The sequence below is a fragment of the Neodiprion virginianus genome, chromosome 2, assembly GCF_021901495.1.
Source record: "Neodiprion virginianus isolate iyNeoVirg1 chromosome 2, iyNeoVirg1.1, whole genome shotgun sequence".
Lineage (NCBI taxonomy): Eukaryota > Metazoa > Arthropoda > Insecta > Hymenoptera > Diprionidae > Neodiprion > Neodiprion virginianus.
In genome coordinates this window covers 29565631-29590770 of record NC_060878.1, presented here as the reverse complement: position 1 = coordinate 29590770, position 25140 = coordinate 29565631, and the positions used below count along the sequence as shown (strand labels likewise).

The 25140-nt window shown below is 43.5% G+C and overlaps 1 protein-coding gene across 4 annotated transcripts in view; it reads right to left on the bottom strand.

Moving 5' to 3' along the window:
* LOC124297453 (glutamate-gated chloride channel) overlaps positions 1-25140 on the bottom strand; it is a 97329-nt gene that overhangs the window by 45655 nt on the left and 26534 nt on the right. For 3 of the 4 annotated variants that reach the window (XM_046748504.1, XM_046748503.1, XM_046748505.1), the window contains exons 2-3: positions 10306-10373; positions 94-206 (exon numbers count right to left, since the gene is read on the bottom strand). In XM_046748504.1, the coding sequence (XP_046604460.1) occupies positions 94-206; positions 10306-10364 (172 nt within the window). In that variant the 5' untranslated portion in view covers positions 10365-10373. The remainder of the gene's footprint in view (positions 1-93; positions 207-10305; positions 10374-25140) is intronic. The other variant, XM_046748509.1, reaches the window with a different exon arrangement.

Below are 25140 nucleotides of genomic sequence, written 5' to 3'. Positions count from 1 at the left end.
ATAATAATTGTAATGATAATAATAATTGTAATGATATAACAATACGTTACGTGTCACTTGATAGATTTTTTTGCACAAATACGGATTACTTACCCGTCCCATTCTCCCCGCTCGGACGTATTCGAGCGTCGTAACGCCCCGGGCCGAGGATGTTGTCCAGGACCTGCTTCTCCTTCTCCCTGAAGTTCACCTTTCCCGACGTACATCTGTAATCGATCGTTAGAAAACACCGATTAAATATTGCCTCGAAACGCGGTGAGGATGACATTATATCCCGAGAAAAGAGTTTTACTCGCTATAGAAGAAGCCTTATCTTTTGTTTTGGACTATTTGTTTTCAACACCGAAAGGTTTTCCCGCACACCTATAATTCCCAAGTATACGTACAACGTACGCGAAACATTCGGATCCGTTGATCAATCGGTAGGTATATGAATTATATGCATATTGTAAAGAAAGCAAGTTACACCTTTCAAGTTTTCACAGAAATTCAATACGATTCATACGTAAGGTTGCCAAGAGAGCACAGTGGTATTGGCCCAACAATGTCGAGAGGCTGAGTGTCTGTCCTTTGGCTAAGAAATTAATACCCTTGCCAAGTTAAGGGAGGCAAAAGCCACCGGAATTACGACAAACAGGTTCGCAACTATGTTGAGAAACGTGGCAAAGAGATACGGAATGGAAGTGAAGATGGAGAGACAGAGGGACGCTCCGGGGAAGACGTTATTGCCACAAAAGACAGACTCGAAATATCTCTCGTCGTGCCTCGAAGGTTGGTCGCGCTTCGGTGGCTAGACGAAAATTTTAATGGTTAACGCGTAAGACAAAAGCGTGTCGAGTTGTACGCCGGTGTGTTGTATCGTATACGTACATCTGTTATACGAGCGTACATTCGCCAACATGTCCCGCAGTCGTGCTCTTTGAAGTCGGTGAGCTTCTCTGTTCTTTGAAGAGATTCACGCAGTTAATTGTCAGTTTGAAACCAGCGGAAGAGGAGGGAATGAAAAAATTAGGACGAAAATAAAAAGAAAGGGAAAAAAAAAAGAAAAGAAATGAAACAAAAAACAAAGAAAATAAAAATAAAAAACAGCAACTCTGGAAACCGACGGTCTAATACTCTTTTGGTAAATGAAAAATACCGCGAGCAACTAAACGACACAATTGAATACGAACGAAGGTTGGCAAAGCAGAGCTAAACGGATGCTAAGCGGTTTCAATTATGGAATACACGTATACATATACGTGTTATACAACATTTGCGGAACGTCGTTTGCCTTTTCTGGGTTAATTGCAAACTTGGCCATTCACAACCTGCGCGCCGCGGGGTGAGCTGAACACGACAGCGCATAACCTCCGTGCTTCGCCTGACGCCTGGATACACATAAAACGTGTAATAAACGAGCGTTCGTTAATATTTCGAGGTGTTCGCTCATCTACGTGCATGCACGTGTGGATGTACGTATGCACGTAGCACGTATGCTCGGCCTTCCGCGGCGTGTCAACTCCGAGGAGCCATCGCAAAAAAGCACCTCCGAACCTCTCGAATTGAACAATTCTCGAACGCCGTTGGTGGAGCCTGGAACATAATCGCGGTGATGGAATATCGTGGAAAGGTATGAAATAAATTGTCACGTTTGTGAGTTTTACGCAGATTCGAAATGAGTCTGACACCCAGCCAACTCGATCTGAGTTCATGTTTCTTTGGACACCGGGTGTACCGTATTACAATGTTAAAACCAATCTGCAATTTCTTATCGTCATCCGGCCCCTTTGAATAAACATTTATTTCATCTAGACGAGTACTTGTGGATTATAAACGGTGAGGCGGAGTAGTCGTGGAAAGATTTGAGGGGTTGATGGATAGACAAACACTTCCGAGGACGACATTAATCACAATAAGCCGGTGTTATGTTTTTACGGAATCCGTCAGGCACCCGTGGAGAATGTATGAGGGGTATATTAAGGAAGTGGAGAGCCTGCCCGTTCCATTTCACCGAGCCGCCACACCCTCGACTCGCCTGATTCCTCTTCCTCCGCGTCGTCGCTTCGTCATCGTGACTACCCGGCCAAAACCGACATCAGCCAGCTACCCGATGAACGGATGGGAACGTTTCATCGATATCCAAGCAGCCTGATGTTATTAATCAGCGAGACTATAGACGCACCTATCCAAGGATCCTGCAAACGTGTTTGGTGTGCCTGTTTTTCTCACAACCTCCTCGATTCATTCTCCGATTATCTCACGATTTCAATGGTTCATTTCCACTCCAGGAGAAATCACCTGGGCCTGCAACCCCCGCCCGCTGCTCAGTCGCGTCACGGAAGTTATTGACATTCTATGCAGAAACTGGTCGCGATATGTCAGCAAGGCGTTACAGTTGAGACGCAGGGTCATGGCAAAACACAGACTGAAGTGACGCGGGATCGAAGAATGAATCACGGACGTGAACCAACGACCGCCGGCTTGAAGTTTCAACGTTGGCGAATCGGACTGCGGTTTTTCTGGAGAGCGCGACTCGAATAAAGCTTAACAATCAGTGATTGTTGTGCGTGTACGTGCCTGTATGGCTGAGAAGGTTAATCCGTAGTGCATATACCTACACGAAGATTGGCTGCGGCGTACGTTTCCTTTGCAGCGACTTGTATTATGACCCGTGAGAACGGGCCCAGGGCGGTACAAAGCCAACCTTGGTAAATTCCTTCGCCCCCGACCCTCCGTAGAGCCAATTATCAAAGCTCAGAGCAATGCTTTGTGACGATCAAAGCGAGCTTTTTGGGCGAGTGGTGCCACGCAGGGTCTATATATTCTGTATCAGCAGAGTGCAAGGGGCGACGAGACCGGAGGGAGGGGAATAAAGAGTGAGAGTGGGACCATATCCAAGATAATAATCAATTACCTATACCGTGCATGCGTCTACCTACCCATACGTATAACTCGCTTTTGTACGCGAATCCTCGAGGCAGACGTGGCTGAATATGTTACGCGTATACTTCAGAAAGGCGCGGCGTCAGTCGTGTACAGGATCTGTCGCTCCATCGAGAAAACAAGGTTAGCACCTATACCCCGGAATACCCGGTTTTTTTAGGGTGGCGAATTCCCGTCTCTTCAATCTCGCAGTTCAGTTTCATTCTCGGGTAACAGCGTGTGAAGTACCGGTTTTATCAGTTAAAAGGATGTCAGGCTCGTTCAGGTGTGGTGCCTTCATCTCGTTCAACAATTTGGTGAAAATTTTATCAAGCATGAGATCTCCGAGTGTAACCCATCACATTCTATACGTTCTTGATGAGGAACGATTCCTCCGTTTCATTTCGTGGCACCGTGTTCACGTCAGTGCGGCTATATAAGTGCATATCAAACCATCGTCTCGAAAGATGAGCTGCCGAGTTTCTAAGTGACTTAAAGGGTATGTACCTTATAAAAAAGGGTATCTCTCACGATATGACACAGGATTTCGCGTGACACAGTTTTGCTAACTCAGCTGAAAAGTCTTTTAAAGTTTGTTTTCGTAACACTGCCTCTCACGATCACATCAAGTTCTTTTTTTTTCTTTTATCCAATCAGTAGGTAGGTACATCTTCGGAAAAGACCCATCCGTTGTGTCAAATATGAACCTGGTTATGAACTTCCGTTTCAGTGATTTTCTAAACCATGTAATCTTTAATTGGCAAGAAATTTCACTTCAAACCTTGAACGATCAATATTTGCCAAGTTGTAAAAGAGACGTGCCTTTTCCTCGGGGAGACAAATTCTCTCAGGTCTCCCCTAATCTTTGCGATCAGTTTTGAAGTCTCTGACATTTTCGAGACGAAATCAGATTTCACCTTACCGTAGTAATTGCGTTTTTCACAAGCTCCGGACCATTAGAGCTTGAAATTTACATACCTCTTAACCGTCTGATTCCCGATAACAAACCACTTTTCTCATTTTCGTTCAATCTAACTGCTGTTAGTGTGTTACGTCTCAGAAATCTTGTTTATCGAACAACGATGCTTCGGGAGGATGTAACATGAGCTCCCGCACCGCTTCAGGGTATTCCAGTGAACAAACATTGGCTAGTCTTACAAACTGGTACTTCTGTTTCATCCATTTCATTACGTAAATACCTGTCTATCGGTTTTGCGAAAAGGAAACGTACCAACCTCTGCGTTAAAAAAGTACGTCTTCATTACAAGTATTTGCGGATGCACGGGATCCGGAAAGTTCAAAGGCGACCCGAAAACCTTTGCTACGAGCGCTCGGGCGCTAGGATTAGGTGTCCGCAGTCACCTGGATGCCAAAACAACATCCTGTGCTCGGGATGCTTGCATAGACGTGGAACTATAATGTACTCCTACTGATATGTGCACAGCACATGTAGGTACACGTCAGGTGCGGTCGAGTGTTTATCTGGGCGTCGAGCGCCGATGCAGACGCGGTGACGGGGGCGGGAGGCGAGAGGCGGAGGCTCCAGCCTCCGGGGTATGAAAAAGGAGAGCGTCGACGACCGTCGAAGAACAGGACGAGCGGCGACGCGCGGAGACCATGCAACAATGGCACCCGCGCAGCGAAGTACCGAGAGGCATTGTAACCGCTACAAGTTCGACCGAGGCCTTCAACCCTCTTCGGATTATCTCTGGCAATAAAAAAGTTTGCCCCGCCGAAGCCGGGCGGAGTTTGTTTTCGTATAATCCCGACCGTAGAGCCTATTTCCCGGAAAAATTTTCGACGATACCCCAACGGACCGACGCACGGAGACGTCTACCACGCGAGGCGAGGTGGTGCGGTAAGGACAAGACTCTACACTCAACCCCTTAAATTTTTTATCGATGTCCCAACCGCGACGCGGAGACCTTGATCGGCGGGAAACAAGATTTGACAGAGAATCGTGAAATACGGACCCATCGCATCGGTTGGCACGTGACAAGTACGGTCTCCGTTGGTGTTGTTCCGTTATTGTGCTATTCCTTCTCCCACTTCATTCCGCGTCCTGGCAGACACACTGGGGCGATAAAATTCAGGGGCGAAATAAGGACGGAATGAACAATGAACCCTTCATTCCGGTTAAGAAGAAGACACGCTCCTCCCCCAGGAATCGAGATATGAGCTCGTGTTGAACCCGGGCTCAGCTGGTGGTAACCGGTAGTGAAGGGATTACGATGTATATTCATAAATATCCAAGCGTGCGAATTCAGGGATCTGCCGCAGTCGTTGCTTGCTTCACGTGTACAAACCAAAACGGTCGTGCCGTAGACCGTGGCGTATGTTAAAATAACCAGCGGGTAACGGCCACACGCCCAAACCGCGGACAGGTACGTTAAGGCGTTTCACCAAGCGGAGGGACGAGGTAAGTTCGTAGGTTAGGGATTAGCCGACTAATTGGCAGTGCGGCTCGTTTTCTACGAACCGATGGTGTTCAGCTACTCGTTGACGATAATACGTTGCGCTGGGATGAAACTTGGTACTGGCAATTAATTGGCCAAAATGCGATGACATGAACTTCATCGACGGATACCTTTGACGAATTATACCTACTCAGACCTGTTCAGTGAAAGCCGTACCGAACAGCACTCGTCGTTGCTAATTCACTTGAATCCACAGATTCGACCGAGCCGATTAATCGTGCATCAAGGGCCGTGCGGTTGTCGCATGAGTTTCGAAAACACTGCACGAAGCTGCAAGATGTACTCTGGACGTAATGACCGAGTTTGCGAAGAAGAGTTTTCCACATGTACGTGAAAATTATTTATTCTCTTTCTCTTTTTCATTTGAGGTTGAATCACGGAGGCGGAGAGCCAATTTTTAGCTATATTGCGTCTGGCTCTGTAGCCTTTCCAGAAAAGGGAAGAACAAGTTGACCACAATTCACGTACGGGCAAATTGATGAATCAATAAACGAAGGGGAACGAAAACCTCTTCGATCCCAACATATCTGGGATTTGTACCGACTGATTTATTTCCTCAAAAAGACCCGTATTCCTAGTTCGATCGTTATGCCATGCCGGGAGGACGGGCATTATTGAATTCCAGATTGACTCCCTCCTTTCCGCTCCCTGTAGGTACCTCTCGCTTTCTCCTTCCTCTCTCCGTCTCGCTTTTCCTCTTTTAAGGGAGATCACGAACCACTACACAACCGCCTGTCTATAACCTGGGCTGGCAGCCTGGTACCCCACTTACACATTGTGCTAATAATAAGGCATGATGGGTAAACAATTAGCGCGCGCACGAGATCCATCAAGTATAGGGGTGAGCGAGGGGGAGCGATAAGGGGTGATTCTGAACGGGCGGCCGCGAGGGCGAAAGAGGAGTTATACGAGGGATGGAGAAGACTCGAAAAGCAGTTAATGAGGGCGGCGCCGTGTTAATGAGAGGATCCTGAGCCGTACGTCCGGGTTCAGACCCGCGCCTGCCTTCGCACAGCACACGCGTATAATTTAAGCACGACATATGGTACGCGGGATTCCCACAACTGGACGTAAATACTCACAGTCGACATTAATTGTATCGCGCCCGCCAGGAATATCGCGGCTATTACCGAAAGCTCTCTACGATTCGTGTAATCCCCGTTCAAGTGCAGCGACGTGCGGCCGTTCGCAGAGCCGACGAAGAAGATGTCGCGATGGGAAGCAGAGAAGGGGCTGCGGTACGTGCCAAGGGCGAATCTGGAGAAACTATCCTACCGTTCGTCGGAACTCGAACATCTCTGTGGGGTTCGGCAAGCCGTCAACTCTGAACTGCACACCGCAAATGACTAGGAAATTTATCTCCCGTCACATTGGCGACAGCTGTTGCTGCCCGGGGCTCGGCCTCTTGGATGTAATTTACATAGAAACGGGATTACCGCTGGGATATGTGCGAGCGTAGGTCCGTGCTGTATACGTATGCCGTATACGTGTGTAGAGGGTCGGTTGTTCGCCACCTCGACGATACGGATTTCAGAAAACATTTCTGCTCTCGAATCCACGCCCCGCAGCAACATCGCAACAACACCGCGCACTGTCTAAACCAATCGATGATGCACCGTGCATCGTACAACCTGCAGCGTGCAGACATCACGTAGTAATCATAGTTGCGAGAATATCGTCGAATATCGTCGAGCTCCGACAGCTCGAATGAATCGATCTCCAATGCCCCGTGATTATTTCCTCCCGGAAGAGATACGGGGTGTGGAGAGGATTCCGTAAAACAGGATGAAATATACACACACACGGTTCGGCTCAGCAGTCGCCGTTGCAGTGTGTGGAACAAAAACTGGTCACCGTCCTACCGGACACCCAGTTTGACCATCGGGTGACCTGCATTCCGACACGGTGCAGGTGGTCACGAAGTAACGCCAGGAATTCGACTCGATCCGCGTCGATACATGTTGCATCCTCAATGGGAATATCTTGTTTGGTACGTGACGCGATGGTGAAGTTGCAGGAAAATAAGGCGGGTATTGCGAAAAAACACGTCGACGCTTTGCCGCAACGGTTGAAGGGTCAACGTATAAGTTACGAGCGTTAGGCGAGTCTGTATCCACCCCGAGTAAATATGTATGTATAAAGCGTATCTGCGTGTGGAGGTCAGAGTGCAGACCTATACGGTATACGAGGACATTGATTTGGCTCTGCTATCGTGACTCCGGCGAATGCAATTTCCGGCATTGGACTTTTAAATTACGATACGTCGGGTTCCCGGCCTAGCTTCAGCTCAAGACCCCCTCGGACGCTGTCCTTCCGGAGATACAAGATTCTGGTTCGTATACCTAACGGGTCGTGGAAAATTTTGTTGCTCGCTCTCTCTCTCTCTCTCTCTCTCTCGCTCCCTCCTCCCCGCCCACCTCCCTCTTTCTCTCTTTCTCTCTCTCCCGCTCTCTACGCTCCAGATTGTATCGCAAAACTTCGCCGAACCTGTACAGCAGGTGGTCTCGGGGGATTATTCACTTCTCCGGTTCTTGGCGAAACGACCGAATTCATGACTACAAATGACCACGTGCGGTCTGGAGTGATTTTATGTAGCGTCAATTCAATTTTAATCAGATTTCCTGCTGTCGCATTTGAATTTGACGAAAGGATTTCGCGCGCGGAACGGTTTTCGTAGTTGCTGATTTTATCCTCTATCGCGATACCACCTCGTCAGATTCCCTCCCGAACCGGTGATTCCGAGGCTAACGGACTGTTGCTACAAGTGCAGACCTTTCATTCGCGCTGGAAATAGATCGTATCGTAAATCTGGAGCTGCTTCTTTGTTCTTCGCGACGGGTTCCCCGGAGAGGTTTCAAGCCTTGGAAATCGTCAAGGGTAATAGCTGTCAGGAATTGAAACGTTCCGAGAGAATTGTGCCCCCATTTAAAAGTCATGTTCGGCTCGTTTCTTCAACTGCTTTCAACTGCGATCTGAAGAGATCCCCGTATTTCACCGTACGATTTCATCGGGGAATCCGGAGTACCGGTGAAGTAATGTTCCCGGAGCAGCGCTCCGAAACACTGGGACTACGTTATTCCTACGTAGGTACTACTCGTACATCATCCGGTACCTACGAGAGATATGATAACCGTGTCCGAGAAGCCAGGTTAGAATTAAGCCACGACTTACTCATCTCGGTGCTCGGGAAGATGGATTGTTTTCCGGGCACACAACGAGTTGATCCTTTAATAGCGTCACAACCACTAATTCCAGGGTTGCCGGGACGACGCGAACGGTAGGCGGAGAAGAAGCGTGCCACCGCATACATTAAACCAAGTTCTTCTGCTTAGCTAGTCCGACGTTTTTATCCATTCTCCTAGTGAAATCCTTGGATGTTACGGCGCTAATTTCACGGCGAAACTGGTCGTCGTCGTCGTCGCAGACATTCTCGTCGTTCGTTTTATTTCCGCAATAACACCGCGTCGTTTGCGGCTTGGGGAGACGCCGGCTAAAGGAGCCTAATATTTTCAGCTATAAACGTATTGCGCAATGTTCGAGGGACTTGGGGACTCTCAGACGTATATTGCTGGTGTTTTGACGATAAAAACTTTTCAAGAATCAGGCAACAGCGAATTAACGATACTGGTTGCAAGACTCTTTAGCGGTTTTCACGGCTTCGTGACTCGAAACTCGACTTTGATTACGTTTCTTGGTGAAGAATTGCGAAAGACACAAATCGGTGAACTTGAGCTACCGATGGGCTTGAGAGATAAATCATCTGCGTATCGAACAAGAAAAAAAAAACTGCTTCCTTTGAAATCTTTTTATCAGATTACAGCAAGCGTCTTTGGGACAACGTGGTTCCTTTTGCTAGAGTCACCCCTGCACAGTGTGCACCGACCGTATGAGATTAAACCTGAAGAATAGGACGACTCGTGATGCGACCGACGGAATAATACCGCCCAGCCAAAACGCCCGGAGGTTGATTGCAGGAGGATCGAGGATCGAGGATCGAGAATCAAGGGTCGAGGATGGGGGGATAGCTATTGTCACGCCGAGCCTACCGCGACAGGTTCGAGCGAGTGTCAACATTTATGAGCCAAATATTTACCCACTCGCTTTGTGCCCATCATGTCTCATCACTCATTCTCACCACCGCTACGGTACTTCCGCGGCGAAAGAAAGAGCCGCACAAAGAGTTATTAAAATACAACATATGTAGGCACACACATGGACGCGACGTATGGATCGCGTCCTGTGTACCCGGGCGCTGATTGAAACCTCCTTCCTGGTGTTTCACCCCGGCCTTACATACTCGCACATATACAACCTGTACGTCATACCTGCGCACACATACACGTGGGTACATGTCGCGTTGTTTCGGTCCCCGGGTTCTCTTTCAAATTATAAAACACCGACGCCTAACCGATTGCGCCGGAAGCCCCGCAGATGATCCGCAGGCAGCGCTGCAACCCCTTACACCTGAAGGGGTGGTGAGGTAAACTTGAAATATTTCCGCGGCGCTAAACGCGCTCAGTGTCGAGACGAGCCTCGGGGCCGAGTGAAATATTTAAGCTGGTCTGGTAGCCGCGGGCTGATTTCTGATGAAAACCCCTACGAGACTCCAATAGCCGGATGTGGGCCTGGTTCCGGGCGGCGGCGAGCCATTCACGGCAGGCGTGCGCGACCCTTTACTCTCGCGATTCCGAGGTCGGTGTATAATTCACAAATATCCCGCCGTCTAAGTCGACTTTACTCCCAACTGGCCGATCGTTCGGTGCAGGATTGCCGCTACAGGAATAGGGAAAACCCTCCTCGGGGGAAAGATTCGCGGCGCGTCGAGGGCGGCTCGTAAACCGGAATCGTCTACCGCCCTCCTCCGCGGCTGCAGGGTGGTTATTGGATATTGATTAACGTTGAAAATGATCAATCATCGACTCACCTTGACGGATGTAGCAGGGTCGTTAACAACACCACCAGCGGCAGCGTCCCAGGCCACATTGCGGCGGCCTGAAAACAAAAAAGTTAAAATAAACGAATAACGTTATGTCATCGAAAATCCGTTTTCGGAGAGACTCCGCAGTTACGAACGTTTCACCTACCCCCGTACCCAATCAACCCCTTAACACCGTCGGAGTAATTGTACCACCTTCCGCAGATCACCCTTTTTTCACCACGGACGGGACACGACTTTCCAACGTGGTGTTGACATTTGCTCTTGAGTACCGAACGATCGTTAAAGTGACAAAGTTACAGTTTATTCCTTGGCCAAAGTCGGAGTAACTTGATTCGTTAAAAACGACGCTTCGAACACTCGATCAAATTCAACCGTCGAAAGTCGAATGTTTTCTGAAGTGAACTTGATTATATGAATTGATATGCGACGTAAGGCATTCGAGAATGAAATTCAAACTTTCGTTGCTCCTCGAAATTATGCTGGTTCAAAATATTTAACAACTTATCCTAAATTTGTTCTATTTTTCTTTGTTTTTCCGTTGTTCTCCGCGGTTTACTCTGGATAAACGGGAGACTTTCCCCCATTCCATCCCCAACTCATTTCCCCCCCCCCCCCAGGGATCCGCCTTCGATCGAATCGCGACTCGTGATTGGCGTTTGTAATGGATCCCAGCTTCCTTCACCAGGAGAAATTAACTTTCGTTTTGTACCGGCAATTTACGAAATAAATTACCTCGTCGACGGATATCGGATGTAGTGGGTATACATGTATCGTATATCGATCTACGTTAATACCTCTGGTCGCCTAGGCGGCATTCTTCGAGTAGTTGGTAAACCTGGGCGACGTTATTTTTATTTCTTCATTTCTTTTTTTCCAGTCAACATTAAAGCTCTCCTCACATAGCTGGATCAAATATCCGGAGAGAGAGGAAATTTTTCGAGAAATATAAACTAATCCGGCAGAGTGCCGATACGGTCGTTATGGGATCGAAAGTTGGTACGGGTTTGTTCGGTTTGTTCGATTATCCTAAACAAGCAATCTGCAAAATCGTCGGTTCGGTCTTACTTCGGTTATTCTCTGGAGCTTTTCCCACACTCGCGCGCTACGCTCTGTTCGAATTTACACTCGCCGGTTTACTTGTTCGCCAATAAATCCGTTTATTCTTTCCATTTATCTCGGCTGACGCGTGTTTACGCTATCACTTCAACTTCTTCGAGGTTAAACAGACTTTAACCGCCTCCTACGTTTCCAGCATACCGCAGCCACAACCAAACCCTGTTTAATACCGAACCATCCGACATTTTCGGCGATCTCGCTAACGGTCAGTAATTCGAACCTCGTAAGTAACGATCTTTTTTACGTCCCGTATCACTCAATCTTGACAAAAAAAAAAAAAACAAAGATCAAGTTCTGCACGCCGAATCGTTCAAGTTGCCCAACAAGCGGAGATATTAAAAATTATCGTACGAGAAAAATCACAAGGGATTTCGCAAAGCGAGTTTATTTATTTACTTACTGAAAAGACAGTTGAATGACGGTTTTCTTTAACGAATCGGTAAAACATTCCGACAAGACTTAGAATTATAGCGTGAGGTTTAAGTCACTTATCTCAGCATAACTGTACATGTTTAGAAAACAATCGTTATTCCGCAGCTTTTAGATTATTTGAAATTCAGTAGATCGTAATGATTCAATAGATACTCGTATCTCGAATACCTTGGTTTGATTTGAAGTAGGTAATTCTAAAATTGTAAAATAGTGATTTTCCACACAACGTTTCGTTACGTTAACGTCAATAACTGCAACCTCGTAGGGTGGGATCAGTCGTTACTCTCGATTGATGCCTTCGACAGTTTTGACGTATTGATTTCGTCAGATTTTAGCAGCATTGTGAATGAAGCGTTGATAGTTCCGGTGTTTGTTTTACCGACCATTTCCCAAATCGATAAAACGGAACGATTGACGTGATATCGTATGCGAAACGCGTCGAAAACCAAAAAAGTTGATCATCTTTACTCAACGAAAATATCCCCAAGGACTTCTGAGCATTTTACTGTTCTAAGAGGTCGTGGAGATAAACGAAATGGTCGCTAAAATTTATTCCGAGAATACAAACTATCAATGATTATGCGAATAAAGAAAACTGTAATTCGTGCATGATTAATGAAGATAAATTTCCGGATGTTGTTCAGACACAGTGAACAAAAACAAAAACTTGTCAACTCTTAGCGTTTAATCAGGTCGCACAACAAGTTGAACCCCGTCGAGTGATTGCCGAGGTCTTTGATTACACCTCCGGTGATTTGAAAAGCGACGTTGGCCGGACTTTGATTTCCCTCTGTAACGAGGACGAAATGAAAGAAAAGAAAAAACGGTGAAAGAAAAACAAGGAAAAGGTGAACTTGAGTTCGCGGTAGTCAAGAACCTGGGCATTGAATATGCACATTACCTCCAGGTGGGTGCGTATTACATACGTATAAACGTAATACGATGTGTAAACGGGTGTTGCCCGAGCAGAGGAACGACGTCGAGGAAACCAGGGGCAACCGGGGACGAGGAAGGGGCGGATTGCCGGTTGCCTGGTAACCATCGCTGCGAGGACAGACGGACGGATGGACAGGGTGCAGGGAGGTCGGACAGATGCGGAAACCCATACGGAGAGAGAGAGAGAGAGAGAGAGAGAGAGAGAGAGAGAGAGAGAGAGAGAGAGAGAGAGAGAGAGAGAGAGAGAGAGAGAACTACGCCTGGCTATAGGCGCAACCACCTACGTTGAAGATGTGTCGAGTGTAGACCCACGGACTCCGGTCAAGAGTGTCGATAACGGAAAGATTGAGAAACAGGTTGTACATTCGACGGCTGGATTATAAAGCTGTACCCCTCCTAAGTTCTATGAGGAAACTCCGTAACCTTGGTATTATGGGTGATTACAGGTATTGCTTGATGAAGATCAACATCTAATTTCTACAATTTTCGATGTAAATGGGGTTCGGATTTATTAGGACGCGGTCGAACGTCGCTGTTTTTAGGAACGATATGTTTCTTGTTCGTGAAATTGACTGTTTTTAATGGAACGTCGATTCCAGTGCCATGAATTCAATTCCCTTCGCGTGTCTCCTTCACAGTTTTGTACAACGGAAGATTAAACCAACGCAAAAAATATCCATCACTCCATTGATTAATTATATTACCGTAATGTAAGCTTGTCAGATACTTGCGGAATAAAATGATATATTTAGTGTTCGAAAGAGTTTATCACATTCTCGATAATGACTGGTTCGTGGCGTGTCTCCGGGAGTTTTATGAGGTGTGATTAACTTGTCGATACTGATTTCTCAGTTACCGAGGAGAAATAACTGACTAAGGATTCAGCCCACATAATTCAGTCGCGATGTTTTGTCGATTTGACGATTACCAAAATGAACAAAACTACCTTATTTCGGAATTTCCTTCATTCACCATCCGCCAAAAAGCCCTGTGCATTTGGTCACGTCCCATAATTTCTATGTTACATCAGGCCGCGAATTTGAATTTTCATTTTACGCGTTAGTGGTGTGTGTACCATGTTACCCGTGTGCCACTGAAAGATACACCAGTGGACCATCCCCATCATGTTTAGATGAGGTTTGCATGTTAAAAAAAATTATTGTCCTAGCGTCAAGCCGATTTCCATGTACTTGCGCTATTCTCCTGGTACGTTATTCCCCTTGGACGTCAAAAACAAAAAAAACATCTCAAATGTACCGAACATTTTCAATGTTCCACTTCGAAAAATATGCCGAATGAATTATTCTTTCTTAATGGTACCTATGTTAGTTTTTACTTGATGTACTGAATACATTCTTTATCTGGTGGTAATTTTCTATCAGCCCCAGATACGTTTGTCGAATAAAACTGTGAATCTTCATCGAAACGGTCAAGTAATTAATCATTTGACACGTGTTGTAGTGAAAATTAAATTGTACGTTTGGGCGAATTTCAGGTACATAATCAGTACAAAATTACAAAAGTACAAAATTGTTTGCTAGTATTACTAATTGTATACTGTTTGTTTTGTGTACTAAATTTTATCAACTGAATCATCCGTCAACTAACATAACTCGAATTAATTTTTCCCGACACATCAAATTATCGCAAGAGTCGCAAAAGAAAATGTGTCCAAAAAGAATATCCGTATCGACGAATACCAGATCTTCTGGTTACAATCACAAAACTCAATTCCATTTTGCACCCAAAATAATATCCTCCGGTTATATTATGTAGAAAAAAAAAAGAACGAGAAAACTTAAAGTGTTGAGTCAACTGTACAGCAATCAAAACTACACCATTTTTCTCGACATAGTTTTTAGTTTCCGGCATAGTTTTTTCATCAACGTGGAAATTCCCTAGTTTTTGTACGGTCGTTATTTGGTAATACGTATAGCTAATACTTTGGCTTGAACGTCGATTCAACTCTATCGTAGACCAGATGCACTATTAAAAACGCGCGCGTTCTTTTCGACAAGATCTCAACGGGCAGAGGCTAGATCCTAGATCCTGGATGCAAAGGTGCGCTGGAATCGGCCGAATTCATCGCGGCGTTTCATTTCCAGGTTTTTCACCGTGTGCCCCGGTCCCCAGCCGCAGCTTGATCTCTCGCTCCCGCGGACGTGAAAAGGATCCTGAAAGGGAGCCGGCCGCACTCGCCGAGATGAGAGGGTCACGCTGAGTGATGAATCGACGACAGGGGGACATTATTTGCCCTCAAGGATGATAGCGAAAATATTACAACCAATTTACACCTGCGGGCCTTCGTCCATTCTCCGCTTCCCCGAGTCTCCGGGAGGCAAGGATCAAAAAATAATGAGCTTCGAGTGCTTTTGAGATGTACGTGCAAGTTTCGATCGATCGAGCTCGAACGGAAAGAGCACCGATAATAAATAAACGAGTCGATGCAGATCTAGCGGCAAGCAGCCGTGATACCCGTACTTTATTGATACCTAAAAAAGAATGTTCACTTTCTTTTATCAAATTTAATCGATTGGAAATTCGGATACGTGGGTGAATTTCGATCAGCGTTACAATTTTCACGTGATCCTAAGGCAGGTGATACTTTTCTCCCGAGTTACCGTAGCGAAAAATTCCGGACTCGTTGTAAAGTGACAAAAATGTAACGCCGTCGTGCAGTCAACGAGGATCGGACGTGGAAGCGGAGAAAGTGAAGAAATTGAAACAAAAATGTTCACTTCGCGCCGACTGTCGGTGATCGATAACAACGTACAAGAGTTGCCGAGATAAATCTCTCGCTGGTAGTGAATTCTCAATTACACAGGAGTGTTTCGAGATTAAAAAAGTAACCCTCAACGGCTTAACCAATCAAGGGGGAGGGGGATGATTTTTATTTTCGGTTTCAATTTCTGTCTACCGAGAGCTCGGCGCGTGCTCTTCACTCGCTTGATAATCCGCCAATTTCGCGTTCTGACGTTAAAACGGATATAAAAGAAGAAAAACAGAAAATCTGTGAGTATCCGGTGTCAAGTATCATCCTGCGATATCCGGTTACAGGGAATTACTGCGAACAGCGGGTATTTGAACGAGTGAAAAAAGAAAAAGAAAAAAAAAACGTCGGGGTTGAAAAACAAGACCATATCGTCAGGCTGAAAAGACGAGACTCAAAATGCATAAATTAGCGGAGGACGACGAAGAAGGGGTTGAAACCCCGTCGCCTTTCAGCCCTCGCCGCGTTAAGACGGACTTGCAATTCTGCAAACTGTCACGTTTCTGAGAAATCCGTTATACTGCCCCCATCCAGCCCTAGTCTGCGTCTAGTCGAGTCGAGTCGCCTCGCCCGCCAACTTCAATTGCAATTATAACTAATCTAGGGTTGCCTGCAGCCGCTGCAGGGATGATAAGCGGCGAAATTAGCCCAAAGTCTGCTCAATATGTGCCGGTAATAAGGTATGGAGGGCGTCGCTATAGTTCTGCTAAATACCTAAAAAATTTTTGCGACTGACCCGTGAAATTCAATATTGAATATCATTCAAACCCCGAGTACAGATAATTTGTCTGCAGGAATTTATTGTATATTCGTCGTAGATATTAGGTTCTCATGTAAACGCAGCGCTTGTATTAAGGTTGGAACGCCTTTTTTTTCTTTTTTTTTGGTAAAATTATCCCCTTTTGCTAATTTTCTGGTGAAGAAACCGTACAACGGATCAATGGAAAATTTGGCACACGTAGCTGTCGTTTGATGAAAAAAAAGCAATACGTTGAATAAGTTTTTGTTTATAACAAAAAAAATTGATCCACTTTTTTGGATCCATCGATATCTTGAGTTCAAAACATCATCGAATCCTCAATTTTTTTTTTGCTTCGTCAAACGATAGCTACGTGCGTTTCAAAGTAGAACGTTCTTGGGGTTTTGTTGCAGAGTTCATGGGAAGAGCCAAATCGTGCACAGCGTCAACTGGGGATTATCGCCCATCGAGGGGGGTGGGATGTGTATTTTTGGGAGGAAATGATTTTTAATTTTTTTTTTGCGAATAGATAAGAGACAAATTAATCGACGTTGGAAATTTCGCATTAATCCGTTGCACAGTTTCTTCGCGAGAAAATTAGAAGAAAGCGAGAAATTTCTCAATGAAATGGAAATCCCCCCTTAAAGTCATCAGGAACGCTAATTGGAGACGAAAATCTTTGATCAAATTGACGAGTAATTACCGATCCGAGCAATTATCGATGAGCTTTCGGTCCGATATAAGGCTGATGCGTGGATGCAGCAACTGTGCGTGTATTTGAAGCGCGATGTTTGATGTCGAACGAGAGAGTGGCTCCGGTTTCCCTTTGTCGACGGTAATTGTTGTTTCCAAATTAACAACCACAGCGTGAACAAGGCGGCGAATATTCTAGTATCAATTCCAGTGAGTTTACTCGGCCATCGAAGTTAGTTTAAGTGCCGGCTTAATAAGGTTCCGGAAGTTATAGGGACGCGGCGCCGCGACGCCTGGCGAATCGTGGCTGCTTTGTAGATTGCAGATTCCAACTGTATAGTAAATATATATGCATGCGATAGAACCCGCAGCTAGGCATCTACGCCCATATTTCCACCCTGCAGTGCATACTTGAGCGTCTAGCATGCGCGGAGCCGTTGCAAATAAGCTTTTAACTTCAGGCATCCGACGGATCCGCGCGCTTTGATTTTACCCGCCGTGCGGAAGATTCAAACAATTCCGCCCAACTGCTCCCGGATATATTTTTCATTTTTTTTTCCATCATACATATCGGTATTATGCATTTTTCCTCGCAGTTTTCACTAAATATTTGTCACAGAACTAGGAGAAAAAAATAAGACAAATCACAAGTGACTCGCTTCGCTGCGATGAAAATCTCCGACGGAAAAATATTTGATTTGATTGAAAAGCGCGCAAGATGGTGTCAAATGAACAGAAAATAATATTGTACATCTAATATTGGTATAAAGCAACGCAAAAACCAAAAGTATGAACATACGAGCGAAACAAAGCGTGAATATAATTTCGCCACGCTGAGAACCGGCCGCAGTCTGGAGGAATAATATTTTTTGTACATACAAACGGTTACTCTGTTATTACAAAATACTTCAGGCATGAGATTACTTTAATAAAATTCCCTGACTTTTCCCGCAGGCCCGTAACAATCCTGTATACTTTAGTCAAGTTTCCTCTGAACTGAGATTTGAACTGATGTTTTTTTCTTCTTTCGTGCTTTTGTTTTTTCTTGTCTGCGATATAGCAATATAGTTTTCGTTTTAAAGATACCGGGATCTTATAGTTACTGGATTTCGTCAAAGGCTCGATCAGTGTGCTGTGCGAAATGCAAATCTGCATTCTGCAACTTTATCTGAAAGTTTTACGTGAATTGTGACAGTTTTGGACGTTTTTCTATTGAACTCATTGCATTAAAAAATTACAGTCCGTTTAAAAATGAATATAATACGTGACAAGTTTGTTGGTGAGTTCAATTTCTTTCAAAATCAAGGTTCTATCAAATTGAATCAGGCGCCATGCTTCAAGTTGATGAATGGATTTGATTTAATTGAATAATTTATTCGGTATACCAAGGAAATTGCCGAGACAATTCAGATAATTTAAAGTTTTCTCAGTGAAACCGCGAATCATTTAAATTCGTTGCTACTTAAAAAGCAGTATATAAATTATAGTTATTCGGAAACAATGTTTTGTCAGATCTGATAACGTACGTATCTATAACTGGTTCTTGACGTGAAATTTAACTTTATGAAAATTTGAATTCGTTAATCAATTATACGAAATGCGATAACCTTTTGTAAAGAGTTTCGTTTTTTTTACCGAATGATGAATAAATTAAGTGTAGGTATTCGGTACAGGAATGATACAAATATGTGAACGACAAACTGTCGATATTAAAAATTGAAATTGAATTCTTCGCGTATCCTGGAGAAGTAAAAAATGGAATCTGGGATTTGACACCGAAAAATGCGCAGGGGTGGATACGGGTGGTGTACAAGAATGCGAGAAAACAAAAAGTCGAGGGGAAGAAATCTAGAAAAAGTAAAATTAACGAAAGTTAAAAACGTAGAAAGATGATAAATACCAAATGTCTCGTAGAAAAATGAAAATTGAGAACTCAAAAATGTATAAATAAATTTATACCGACATTTTTCTTTTCCCCTTGAGAATGGGCAAGATTACAAAAGCAAAGTGTGGAATTGCGAAAATACCGTGTCAAAAAATTCGACTTTGCAAATGCCAGACTCGCACCTGTCTCAAAAATTAACACATCCAAATTTATCAATAACGACTGACCAAAAACTCGGAAGGTAAAATCCTGAAACCCACTAAGACGGAACAAACAAAATACCGAAAGGCTCCAAGACGTCAGAAACACATTTATTCTTTCCAGCGTCACGAGTTTCAGCTTATAGATTGCGTTGCGTTTGCGAAGTGACACGAGGGCGCGTATAACGTGAATGTGGAAGACGATTTGATGTAACAATGTCTTGAATAAATTGAACGTACGCGGAAAAAGATGTACTGTTTGAATGTTATTAAAAATATGTTGCATATTCCTTTGCGTTATTTTTATATCTTTGATGACACAGACGATTGTCTAACACAATGAGATAATCTTAACGAAACTAGCATCGAGTTGACGGATTTCACAAATTCAGCCGTTCGGTATTTCGTTCCTTCGGGATTCTGATACTTCCGCATTGTGCGGATCGAAATTCCGTTCTTTCTAAACTTTGATATTCGCAAAATAATTTTCATGAATTTTGGCGTTCCAATTATCTTCACATTGCGTTTGATTTGCTCATTCTGCTTGTTCATTCGGAACGCTGACTGTTCTGAAAATACTTTTCCGTGTAAAACGCGTTCGATTATATGAACTTTCGGGAAAACAGTTATTCTACTTGATGATTTGTAAAAAAAATCCGAATTTCGGTAAACTGATCATTCGTTACTGTAAAATTCGTATCTAAAAGAAATCCGGCATTTCGACCAGTCGACTTTTTGGTTTTTCGGGATTTTGACCCCCGAAAGAAACCGAAATAGAAAACGAGTGAGAGAGAGGCGGACCATCACTGTCCGTCATCACTGACTCTGTGCAGCGTCGAGTATTCCCGACTGATTTGATTCCCGGAGTAAAATAAGCGTCTGGCGGTTTCCACGTTTATATTACGGGTCAGATATTGGTGCCGATGTCGGTTGTGGATAGAATTTTCGATTTCCCCGAGCGATCAGATTTATATTCGGCATTATTGAAGAAGACCGACGAAGGGACGAGGATGAGATGGCTTGCAGGATAAATGTCGTAAACGCGAGGCGTCGAGGTGCAAGGACACGCGGTATTTCCCCGGCGCGGAATAAACGCATTTACTTCCTGCAGATCCGAGGAACCCGCATATCGCCTTCCGCTCAATTCTTACAAGTATATCGTCGTAAGGACGTCGATTTCGACGCGCATTGTTCGCCGCTCGTTACTCGGGTTCCCCGGCTCCGGTAATCGAATGCGTTTATCTGCGGTTTCGATGCCCAATGCAGGACGGTCGGCTTTCAAATCGGCCGCGGAATGAGATGGAATGAAATGGCACGGAATCGCCGTTCCGTTCCGCCTTCGGATATACGGATTAATCGATCGATCGTTTTACCCCCCCCCCCCCCCCCCTCCTCCCAGAATCAATAACCTCTGACGTCTCTGCCGTGCAGGCTTCCCTTATTATTATCACTATTATTATTATTATTATTATTATTATTATTATTATTATTATTATTATTATTATTATTATTATTATTATTATTATTATTATTATTATTATTATTGTTATTGTCATATGTACATGTATGCTCCACGGAAAATCTGAGATCTCGGAAAAACCCTGCACGTATACTGCATATTACAATCCTCATGTCGCCTCTTTTCCCTTCGATTTCCTGCTTTTTGTCACCGCAAGCTGATCGTAAAGCCGAGCTTGCTCTCCGTTATAAAATAGGTATAGACGGAGGCGTCCTGCGACGATTGAGAATTTCACTTCTTGGAATAGAAAAAAAATTTCACACCTCGCAGTCGTTGTGAAAGAAAAAAGTTCTACGGTGAAATGAGTTGTAGTTTGTACGACAGCGGTTGGATATGTTTTTAAAATTACAAACAAATGTTGTACTAGTAACTATTCGGTCTGATTATAGTCGGGAATGCGCGATTTCTTTAATATAATCAATAGGAAAATTGACAGAATGTGAGAAGTATGTTACTTCAGCTTTAATGTTAAGAATACATATTTCGTAGTAAGATTGAAAAAATAAACCTCCATAGCAAGAATAGACGAGAGTTTCCATCAGCTTGACTCCATCGATCAGAGAATATAATAATATGCAAACGTCTTTCTAATCGGAGATGTTGTATTCGAACTTGGTAATGGTTTCTTGAGTGAAAGCTTAGACCTTCTTGAGACGGACGATCTTCGAACCTTCGATCAGCAAAAACACTGCTGATATATTTGACCTTGAGGATCCTTTCACGCGACGGAGTTTCTTTGATACTCGACAAGCTTCGGCACATTGTACAACCTAACTGTAGTCTCTACTTGTAAATTTATGTAGCTCGTGGGTATGGCAACAAGATGCTGTACTTTCTGTACTTCGCGCCAAAGATGCTATTGGAAATGTACCGAATAATTAAGCGATTCGGATAACACGTTGTGACTGGAGAGGAAAAACTTGGTACGTGGAAATGCTGTGTAAAGATTGCTCTCTGTCACGAGAAATATTCCGTTCACACAAAAAAAAAAAAAAGGAAACTTATCGTTAAGGACACAAGGTTTAAACTATAAGGAAAATTGTTCGACATGTATTTGTAGATGTAAGATCAGTCAATTTTGAGCGAATATTTTTCCTTTCAGCTAAACTGTGCATAATTTCTTTTTGTTTAATAAATGAATAAATCAGAGGTGTATAAACTTGTGTAAATCAAAATTGTAAATATTGATTATTTTTAATCCTTCATTCATCTATTCGTCCTTTCCCAGGTTTAAAGTACGCCTTTTCTGTGTAAAAATGTCCATTTCCAAATTTGATTCGACAATTTTTTCGTGACCAGTCTTTTCTTTAAACACCAACAGTATTTTGTTTTCACTTATCTTTTAGGTTTCTTTATCGGTGTCCGAACAGGTTCCGTTGTTTGTTGGTGAAAAAGGAGGTGGATATTTTAATGACGGATTGTGTCAGGTCGTTTCGCCCCGATTTCGTTACACAGATTTCATTTTCCCGAAGATGGCTTTTCACTCTTAATTCTTATAATCAACTACCCGATTTCCTGAAGTGGGTATTTGAAACAACGTTAGTTAATTCTCGCTGCAGGGATTCAACCGAAGCGTGTCAAATTCTTCCGTATGATTACATCGAGAGTAATTCGCAGCTTCCGGTTGTTACTCCGTTACAGTACAAGGGCTGCAGAGCCGTAACGGAGGACGACAATCGCGTGACTAGTGGCCGGATCGCTGTTTAAACACTCATTTATATGCACCGCTGCATTTCCATGCCAAGTGCCTAATCTACTTCGATGGTATTTGCACTCGTGATTCGCCGGTCGCTACTCCGCCGCTGCAACTTTGCACGTCTCCCGCATACCTACTCAATTTCATGTGACAGTGTATCAGTCGTACAAGACAACGAGGGCTATTACCCAGGTAAGGTTAACCCTTTCATTCACAGTGGAATGCTCAGCGGTCGCACATAAAAAATTTCCGTGTCAAAGAAGCCGTCTTTGTTACTTCGTAAGACCCCAAAAACCCCCGAGTAACAAGTCTCGGCCAGATTCGTCGAATTTTCATTGTTTTTTCCATTTTACATCCGCCATATTGGATACGCCATCTTGAATTTAGAAATTATCAAATTCTGACTTATCTTGTTGAAGATAAATTTCGTCTAGATAATAAAAACGATGACGAATGATTTTTTTTTTTTTCGATACTAGGAAAAATTTTTTTTCAAGGATCAAACGATTCTTTTCCTAGCTACATATATATTCGGTCCAAATTCCGCAGAGCTTTGTTCTTGTCTTTTTGTAAAAAAAAGATGAAGATAAAAAACGAAGTCGACTCACGTTATCTCGATGAGATAAAATCTGATTTGAATTTGTCCAAGATGATTGTCTTGGATTTAATTAGGTGCAGGCTACTGGTACCAAATACGCAAGTCAAATCCATTTTTCACTAAGCAGACGTCGCTTTATTTCGAAAGAGTTTCGTCGAGTTGGTTTTTAAAAGTAAGAAACCTTTCTCGATGAGTATATACGTGTGTATACGTATACGGATTTTCTTTCAAGCGAAAAGTATGTACAAGCCGGGCAACTTCGCAGGGAAAGAATATCAGTGTCAAAAGTAGAAGCCAGGATTTATTACCTGTTGTGTTTTGCTCCGGGCTTTCATTACTTTCACCGACGTGAGAAGTGGGCAACTTTTTCGTATTATTAAACACGAATTCAAATTGCGCAAGAAAAAAACCCCTTGAAATGTTCGCGGGTTCCTTTTCAACCCTGACTGAGTGTTGATCAGGGAATTTAAGGATGTATCGAGGCGAGAGAGACTGAACTAAGAAAGCTCAAGACTCAAAAGCTCGAAGTGAAGTCAATAAAGTTGAAATTAACTGATACAATACATCCTCGACGTAAAGAAATATTCCACAATCACAGGTTTCAACTGAAATAACACGATTATTAATAATTTTTTTAGCAATTGCGTTTGCTCGATTGTTTTTATAATGCCAAGATTAAAGCGTTTGAGTTGTACGATTTTGATAAACTTTAGTTCGAAAATTAATTCTATAGAAATTGCCTCAAGTGAATTTTACGCCTTAAAGCATGTCAGTTTTAGTCACAAAAATATTGAACGCTAAACAATCATAAGATATAATCAGTAAAATTTAGCCTTGCTCAAAAATGTATCACAAGCAAATTGATAAAATTTAATTTCAGAAAGTTTGTTTAATATCCATTCGTAAATGCCGAACAGCTTTAAAAATGGTCCGTAAGAATTAGAGAAACAAATTATACGATTTTGGCATTTAAAAAAAAAAAAAAACAGACCGATAATATAACCTTCCTAAAGTCATTAACAACTAAACATTCTTTCTCTGAATTAACAATTTTTAATTTAGAACAATGTTACAATGATTCCGAATGAAATTCAATCCTACGAGCATCGGTTTCACGTTTTGAGCCTTGATTTTGTCATTTTTCAAGGAATCCAAGTTTTAAACAAGTACACGTACGTAAAACGAAGCTTAATAAACGGCTAAATATATCGTGAACCCATTATTGCCTGTAATTGTAAGATTATAAAATGGTTCCTCTCACTCGGTTCTCCTCCTACAGCGCTAAGGGTTGTTAAATGGTTGGGGGTTGTTTATTCACGGCAGCGCAGCCGAAATAATATTATCGCAGTTTATTTTAATATATTTTGCTGTTTGTTTGCCTTTGTTTCGATAATTTTTATCTGCACAGCATTCGGGGAAATGTAAATTCTTCGCAACCGGGGCAGAGTGGTGGGCGACGATCAATTGTTTTATCGAGCTGTTTATTATTCAAACAAAGTTTGAGGCGAGGCTGCGGGAATAACCCGAATGTCATTAAATCGCGGTCGCCGGAAGGCTAATATAAATTATTATCGAGGCCTTGGAGCGTGATTGCCGCTAGTGACGTCACTAATGCGCCGTCGCACACATCCTGAATCCCCAATTCCGAAACTTGACGGCTGCAGTTAATACTTGTACAAGATATGTAAAATGCAACGCAAACTTTCGCTAAACATAGACTGATACAAATTGCGCGATTGTACGCGAGAATGGCGGGGAGGCTCTCTCGAGGTGTGTTGCATTAATAATTCAAAGGGTTGAAAAATTGAGGTAGAGTCCCGCGTTCCCGCCCTCGCGAAATAAGAATTGTTACAATTTCTCAGACCGCGCATCCCCGCAATTTAGACCGGATCGTGTCTCGCTCGACGATATAAGCAAGGACAAAGAATACGAGTGGATATCTGCACTACGCGTACAAGGGTGGTTTTCGTTTTAGACTGTTTTGAAATTTTTCCGGGACGCCCCCGAAATTAGTTTCGATTGAATCAGTAGAAATCTTCACAAAAACACGAGTTGTCGAAGTCCGATCTTCAAAACTTCTCGCAAGGTTTGTGAAATTTGACATTTAAGATATACACATTTCTACTCGACTGTATGTTAATGTAAATATATTTGTTCGTGGGACTAACTATTGGCGAAAACTATAGGAATTAAAAAATCGATCACTGATGCCGTTGTTTAATAAAAATGTCAGCAT